Consider the following 8,573-nt stretch of genomic DNA (forward strand, 5'->3'; position numbering starts at 1 on the left):
TCCCGCTTAATTTCAGTCCCACCTGGCGTAGCTGCAGAATTGGCGGCTCCTCCAGAAGAGCTCAGTTCCATGAATTAGTAAGTAAGTAAGTAGGTAAGTAACTCCATAACCAACATAAATCAGGGTTTCTCGGTTTGGGGAGGAACTCGTGAGAAGTGAATTTGTTAAGTACGGGTTCGGTATTCGGGGGTTGATTCCCAAGAGGAATCGTGTGAGGAGCTCACAGGAACCTGAAGGTTCACCATTGCTTTTGCTCAAGCTGCACACAGATGATTAAACCATTTTTAGCCCAGTGGCATATTATTTAATATTTAAATTTATCTGCCAAGCACAGTTAATTCTGATTTTAACACACTGATGTGGAGAACAATAATATTATGACTTGTAACCAGAAGCATAACATTTTGTTTTGACACAGTTCAGTTTCCAATTTCATTAGCTGTGCCATGTTCTAGGTGTCAAGTGGATGCTTCTGTTTGTTTTTCCCACCAGCAAAACATTTTGAACTACAAGAACAGTGCGGTGTAGTGGTAATGACTCAGAGACACAGAATTGTATTTGGTAGGTGCTCTCTTTGTATTTTGTCCAGGGCACTGGCCATCTTACACGCACCGTGAGTACTGTTGCGTGTGTAGGACGTCATGGCCATGTCGATGAAACTAACGAAACTGCACTCATATCCAAGATACCCCGGATCCGATACTGGGCCCGGATTGCTGTTTATCTCGATTCTGCTCAGTAACTCCCGTCCTTTCACTCATTGCAGGGACTGCGCTTGTCTGCCATGTTGGGCGCCCTTGGAACGGCGGCCGGGTCGTGGATCAAAGTGGCTTCAGCGTCGCCCGACATGTTCGTGGTAGCATTTGTGGGGCAGACGCTGGTCGCCATGTCACAGGTGTTCATCTTGAGCGTCCCTGCACGACTCGCCGCCGTGTGGTTCGGTCCAAACGAGGTATCCTCGGCTTGTTCCGTTGGCGTGTTCGGGAACCAGGTGAGATTTTGTGACAGTGCCTCGTGCGTGCTGCATATGTCGCCAATTTCGTCCTCCTCCGATGTTAAATTGCTGGAAGCCTGCTGGTGGCAATGACCTCTGTTCTTGCATAATCCCATGATGCAGCAGCGCAGGACAATGAAACATAGGCATCTTCGTCATGACCTTGAGGTGGCTATCTGTCTTGATGGTTCTCCGTCTGCATGTTGCAGACCGAGTACCTCTAGACGAATTTTTGACAAAATCTGACACGTGCCTTATGCCACTGGTGGCCTCCCAAACGCGCTTTTCTTAATTTCCTCCAAGACTTAATAACAACATGGCGGACACAAGAACGTGTTAATAGAAGCAGCCCCGTCAGCACCACTGAAACGTGTGACAAATGATAACACTAATAACTACAGTAGCCATAATAGTCTTTTCGAGGAGGGTCAGGCTCCCATATTTATATCCCCAGGAACAGGGTGTCCCAGTTATACCACCGGGCACTGGGTTCCCTTTTCGTCGCAACCTACGACTCGCAGGGCTACGGTGGAGGAATCCGTCATCGGTCAGAGTCAGAGTTACTTAACGACTGGCTGTTTACCGCCAATCAGTTTGTCTTTGCTTCAGCCCCTTGAGCCCCACGACCAGAGATTCTTTTTCTCCCAACTGAACTCTTGCGGTAATAGTCATTATGTAACATCCCATCTGACGAGAGGCCCGCACAGAAAATGTCTCTTCCATTATTGCGCTTTCTCTCGTTACCGGGGTAACGTGTCCTCAGAGCTGTTCCCTAGCAACGGCTGCTATAATGACGTCTGTTTAGCCAGTTGTTACTTGACGAGAGGTCTACATGTCACAGTATCAACGACACTAAATAGAAAATTCAGAGTAATGAAAGTCAGCGAAATGAGGACTGAATTGGAAGCCGTGCTTGTAATGAGATGGGAAGATGCAGGCCACGTATGAAGAACTGGAGACGATAACCGTTTCGAAGAATGTCACAGTAGTTAAGGTCACAAACCCGGTGCTCCGTCCCAGACCGACCGGGTGAAGATGCGGAATGTCCCCAGATAACAGCGCCCTATCACCCAGTGCTTTGGTGCCACCAGTATTCCTTGAATCTTCCTTTTTATCTTCTCGTCTGATGTCTAGAAACGTAAACAAGCGAGATAACTGACTTCGGGAGGTGCGCGATTCAAATTTCAGTTGGAACATCGGCTACCCTCAGTCACTCCAGACTAATCCCGAAATAGTACCTTCAAACTGACCGCACTGCTTCCTTCCACAGAGGTTCTACTTCACTGCCCATTCTACAGTTCGACCTTTTACTGTGAGCTACAGGAAATCTCACATACAAATAATTTTAAACTTATAAACTTGTTAGCTTATCTCCACAGCGCTGCCTGCTCAGCATTTATGAGTAGTATCCTTGAGGTCCGTATAAATACAGTTCGTACGATTGTGAAATACTGTGTTCAGAAACAAAATATAGCGTTGAAGGGAAATTGTTCATATATAGTACGTTGGTACAGAGTTCTCAATGTATAAATTCCGCAGAAAGTATCCTCACATTATGGTGACGTGTAAAGGAAGGATTTGCAATAACGCAACAACATTACATTGTACCGGACCGTTGGTGGTCAAATGAAATCTCGAAAAAAAAAAAAAAGGACTTGTACAGACTGAAGAAAAACTTGATACTGATAATCGATTAGAAGCCCGAAGAAGTCGTTACATCTTCTGGGATATAATACAGTGTAGTCCGTTAAATACTCAATCGACATTTCGGAAGAATATATCGCTTCCGTCTTCAGGATCTAAGAATAAGCCGAGCAAGATACCAGCGAGAAAGCAGGTGTGTTGACATCCGTTGACTCGCAACGGAGTAGTAGTACAAGTTATGAAGCCCCTCACTTCTCTTCAATCTCCCGTCACTTCATCTCCCTTCGGCCCAAATATTCTCCTCAGCACCGTTCTCAAACACCCTCAGTCTGTGTTCCTCCCTTAATGTCAGAGACCAAATTTTGCAGCCATACAGAACCACAGGCAAAATTATATTGTTGTATATTCTAATTTTTATGTTTTTAGACAGCAGATGATAAGGCAAAAGCTTCTGGGCTGAATGGTAGCAAGCATTACCCGAATTCGTTGTCCTCTTAATTTCCTCCTGAATCAAGTTCTGATTTGTTACTGTCGTTCCAAAATATCTGACCTGTGCCACATTTTCAAAACATCTGTTACCTATCTTTATGTTATGATTTTGCCCTGCATTTTGGTGAGGAGACAGAAGTGGGAACTATGAAACGAAATGTGCGTCCGTTCTTGTGCTCCGAACCCCGTCTACAGCGAACACCCTGTTTCGGTTGACCCTCTCTTCGCCATTTTAATTCAAGGTATGCACCATGGAACCCAGCAGGGAGAAGGTAAGTCTGGCTTGCCCCCTTTCACCCTGGATTTCTGGGGGAAAACTCAAAGTTGGGGGAAAGAACTATACCATATACTAATAATACATTAAAAAAGTATTTAAACTATATATTCTTCTCTCCTGAAAACCATGGGGCGAGATGTAAATTGTTTAAATGTAAATTTGTACCTAATTTTCTGATTACTCCCCCCTTGAAACTGTTGGAGGCGCTCATGCTACAAGTATCCACCTTGTTTCTTCAGCAGTTTTAATATTATCATTCCCTCTGCGCCCTGGTCTCCCTGATAGCCTCTTGGGGATTGCTGTATACAGACTGAAGAAGGAACAGAGACGGCAGCTTCGCGGAGCTGTAACAGCCGAACCACACGGCACAGGGAACGAGGAAGTCTCCTTAGCCACCTGAAGCCATAACATCTAAAAACACAGAATTCACAGCGTCTCTGTTACAAAGACCAAACAGTTAATGCTGAACAGGGAAATAGCCTGTTTATTGTATCATACGAAATACATCAATGACTCTGCGGCCCTTTTTTGGGCCCTGGGCGCTATTTTCGATTTCGTAATGCTATACACAGACGGTAGTACTGCTTGGTCGGGTATTAGCTCGTCGCAAGGCCGCTACTTACAGAACACAAACAGAATAAACGCACACAGACACCCAAGCCTCAAGTGGGATTCGGACCTACGACCCCAGTGTTCAAGCGAGTTCGTGCCCTAGACGGCGTGGCCACTTTGATCGGCACGTAAATACACTGTGTGGGCAAAATTAGAGTTGTTTATCTTGAAGCGCGGGGTAAAGTAAACGTAAAGCTATCCCTGTAACAGGACGTGAAGGCCCATAGGGTTGTGAGACTTTGAGGGTCTCACATTATCTAGACAATCGGTGCAAAGATGGCGGTAAGGTTGTCAGCCTTACGCGCCGGCCGCGCTTTACTCCATTGGAAAATTACTTAATTAATTCCTGGTGCTCATTTCTGTTAGAGGCTGAGTCAACTCAGGGCCATAGTGCAGCTGGAAGTATTAGGTCAATTGGAAAAAATCCAATGACCTCATCGGGACTTGAACCCGCGGCCTTCCGGCTCGTAGCATAGTGCCTCAACCAACTACGCTACCCATATAGTTAATGTCGCGTTTTATAGGATTGAAAGCTGGAAGGTTCAGCCAGTATACAGTTTCTATCTGAAATGAACAGTTTGCAGGGCCACTACTGGCTGATGATTTCAATTGGGAGGGGGTGGGGTTACTTTACTACAATCTATTTGGGCTATATAGCGTCGAATTGTGGGAAGACAGATTAATTATTAATTGGAAGGTACAGTAAATTCTCGCTAATCCGGAGAAACTGAGGAGGGAAGGCATCCTGTTTAGTGAAGCAAAAGGTAACCTGAAAGATAAAAAAAAATTATAATGCAAATAATTGCAAAATGTAATGATATGAGTAGTGCTGACGAAAATAAAGAAGTATCACGGCTGAGCCTTTATTTAAAAACTATAAAAAGACAAAACATTTATTCATCGATAGAAGACTCAGAAGTTGCGCTTGTTTTCGGAAGTAATAATGCAGGTCTGAAGATACTGTCAAGTTTTGCGTTAACAGACAAGTGACTCATCTGCCTTCCTGAATGGCACGTGTCTTTTAGAGTATGTACCCAGCTATGAACAGCATTTTCCATATTTCGATCCGGATTAACTATAACTGGATTAGCGAAGGTCTACTGTATTTGGAAGAAAGTGATGGGGCCTAACTGACGTATTACCGTGGCATTTGTATGGAGGGACTGAGTAAAACCACGATAAAACCTAGGTCAGAATAGCAAGCCAAGACTTGAACAGAGTACGTCTCGATTACAAGTACTGAGCATTACCGCTGCGTCAACCCGCCCGTCCTGATAACGATTTCCTCCTTCAAACTGCTCCCCCCCCTCTGACGACGTGGTCCAGCCAACGAGGTCACGGACCAGGAGGAATATGTGTCGTCCAAGTGTAATTTAATATTGTGATAAGATGATAATTGTATGGTGACATCGTATCTAGCAAATACAGCTTATGCACTTCGTTCATGGTGTGAACGGAAACTCCGTAAGCCTGTTCGGTACAAACGGAAAATCTAGTTCGCAATGAGCCGGCGTTACTAACAAAGCAGTTACGAAGCTCGGACACCTAATCGCAACCCACTATCTTAAATGCAGTAGAACGTAAAGTTGTATCAGTGCACTGGCCACTCATTACATGATTGCCTATTGTAAGAATCGCTGCAGTTTCAGAAACTTTCCACCATTTTGTAGCGACCAGCTGGCCAACTGCAGTTCACTACAGTAGTAAGACTGTCATATCCATCAGAATCATAACGGGTGCAGTTACGCTTACTCAACTACTCCACTTCGCATGCGATTAATCTTTTAAGGCTCACTGCACCACGTATTTTAACATACTCAAACTCTGCATTCTGCCCACACAGCGTATTTGTGTTTCGTATGGTTCTCACAGTAAACAGCGACTGTTTCCTATGAGATACGAACTGAATTTCTGTGTATGTTAAACAATTAAATTTTTAAGGGGTTAATAAAGTTTTGCCCTTCATTGATGTAACTATGTACACGGAAATATTATTCTTCGGTCATTCGGAAAGCTAATAGGTATTCTTAATGATAAAATATGAACGTAAAGTTATCCCTGAGCTTTATTAAGTAGCACACCATGAAGGCATATGTGGGAGTAGAGGTACAGCTCTACGCATTCTTACACTGGGCATTACATGGACATAAGTGGTCTGTGTCACGCTCCGTCCGCGTTACCCGTAGTACCACAGTATAAGAGTCGGATGGGCCCCTAGAGTCGATCTGGACGCTGCGAAGAGAAAAATATCTGTCCCTGTCGGGAATCGAATCTTGATTGACAGCCCTTAGTATCGCTTTGCCCATGATATATCCTGGCAGCGGCTGAATAAAGTTGTGAGGGGACAGATTGGAGTACTTCCTACTACAAGGCAAGCAGGACATCCTGTCACGTGAATGGAATCAAGCCCCACGCTGGCTGGCATGTCATCCTGTCGGGAACTGATGGCCCACGGGTCTAATGCAACAACGTAGAGGTCACTGAACAGCACTCGCCACGGTTACATCTAAATCACAGTGGCAACTGCCGGCACATGCTCGTTTTCCGTGTGATTCTCACAATACGCAGCGATTATTTCCCTATACAGCATTAATTAGTTGATCTTTTTAATGAGAAATACTTGTTTTCCATCCAGTACAAACTCAGTTTTTTAATCTTCTTTGATGAACTACAGGCTTCAAAGGAGTAGAAGCCAATAACGGGTTAGGTGTTTGATCCACTTTATATTTATCAAAATCGGTTAATAACAGCGCGTCACTCCATCTGTCTGGCTGTCACTAAATTCTACCTTGATATGTTCCAGTTAATTGACTTCCTCATACTAGGCCACCATTGGGCATGATAGTCAGTTTCACCCATCTGTTACCCCTTAATGTTATCCATTCTCCTCCCCTTTCTTCCAAATGCCGGTTTTCCAACGAGTTTCCAAACTGAAATTCCAAGTAAATTTCTGAGCTTTCAACAGAGCTACATGACCATCCAATCATAACCTCTTACTTTACTAACCCCTGACTAATCACTCCAACTTGCATCACATGATTGTCTTACAAAGATTACTCAAAAAGCACTGGACACATTCATTTTGCTAAAAGTAATTTTTGTTTCCACTTTCTGGCTCAGATATGCTGTTGCATTTACTTCTCTCTTAAGAATTACATTATACTATTTTTATACTAGATAAAATCATTCCAGAATATTTTCCCGTCACAGCACGAATCAATGTTAAGACTAGGCCCATAATAAAATGAAACATAAACTGGGACAAATATTACACCACTTTGATACAGTTAAGGTAAAACTAAAGTTAACGCTTTTCTTAATTAAGCACAGTGCCATGAAGAGAAGCGGAGATGTAGCTCCACATATCCATAACCTTGATTCTTGATGGAGCTGAGTGGTTGTCTTCACTTCCTGGTCACTTTGCACCCAATATGCGCTGAACAGGAGGCTGGGTGGGCCCCAGAACCAGTCTGCACGCCATGGAAAAGAGAAAGATCTCGTGTCTGCTGAGAACGGAACCGTGATACCTCGGTCATCCAGTCCATAGCCTAATCACTATACCAGCTGAGAATTTGATACAGTATGTTTATTTATTTACTGTATGTTCAGTGATACTCTCAGTACCTGAGACTATAAAGTGCCAAGTGATAGAATGATTACTGAAAAATTCGAAGGGATGCAAAGGGAGGCGGTTGTAGAACATTTAAAGTACTATCCCAACATTCGTCCTGAAGGCTAAAGGAAACAATGAGAAAATTCAGTCAGGAAACTTGTTACCTTGGTCAGGTTGTGAATCAGGCACCTCCTGAATAAAAATCGTGTTTCCCGCTGAGGCAACTTGCTTGACAGAGCACAGGGACTCATTACCTTCATAATTTTCAACAGCATATGCCATTACGTGGAAAAATGATAGCTGAGTTGCTACAGTGACTGACTATGGGCTGGACAGGCAGCGTTTCATTCCTGGCAAGGACAAGAGATTTTTTACTTCTACACAGCATCTAAGCCAGCTCTGGAGCCCATCCACACTCTCATCCAGTGGGCACTGGGCTCTCTTTCCTTTGGGGTAAAGCGGCCGGAGCACAAAACTGACTACTCACCTCCATCTAATGCTGAAGTCAAGAATGGTGGAGCTATACCCCCACACTCCTGTTTATCTTCATGGAGTGGTGCTTGCTTAATTACGCACAGGAATAACTTCACCTTTTTTATATTACACCTTTACAGGTGAGTTTCTGTATTCTTTACATATGTATTTAAATTTATTCATCCTCATTTCTATGTCATCTCATGGCCTATTTAATACTTTCTTTACATTACACTCAGTATGAATTAGTTATTTCAATCACTGTTCAACAACATCCAGCACTTTTTACGGTCACACTTAACACTTAAAATAATTTAATACTGTCTTTTGCTTTTTCGCGGCATTTTCCTTTTTACGGATATCCGTACGAAGCCTACGTAATATTAGCTTGTCACTTAATAAACTGTCCTCTTCACTCTCAAGATAGTCTAGTAAGGATTCCAAATGATTAAGCGCAGCACCATGTGATA

At 43.6% G+C, this 8,573-nt stretch overlaps 1 protein-coding gene across 2 annotated transcripts in view; it reads left to right on the top strand.

Moving 5' to 3' along the window:
• The first annotated feature begins 396 nt into the window (after positions 1-396).
• The window catches only part of LOC111863768 (feline leukemia virus subgroup C receptor-related protein 2), a 25,555-nt gene continuing 17,378 nt past the window's right edge, over positions 397-8,573 (top strand). For both annotated transcript variants that reach the window (XM_033751197.1, XM_023850419.2), the window contains exon 1: positions 397-991. In XM_033751197.1, the coding sequence (XP_033607088.1) occupies positions 785-991 (207 nt within the window). In that variant the 5' untranslated portion in view covers positions 397-784. The remainder of the gene's footprint in view (positions 992-8,573) is intronic.

Source organism: Cryptotermes secundus, unplaced genomic scaffold (genome assembly GCF_002891405.2).
Source record: "Cryptotermes secundus unplaced genomic scaffold, Csec_1.0 scaffold572, whole genome shotgun sequence".
NCBI lineage: Eukaryota > Metazoa > Arthropoda > Insecta > Blattodea > Kalotermitidae > Cryptotermes > Cryptotermes secundus.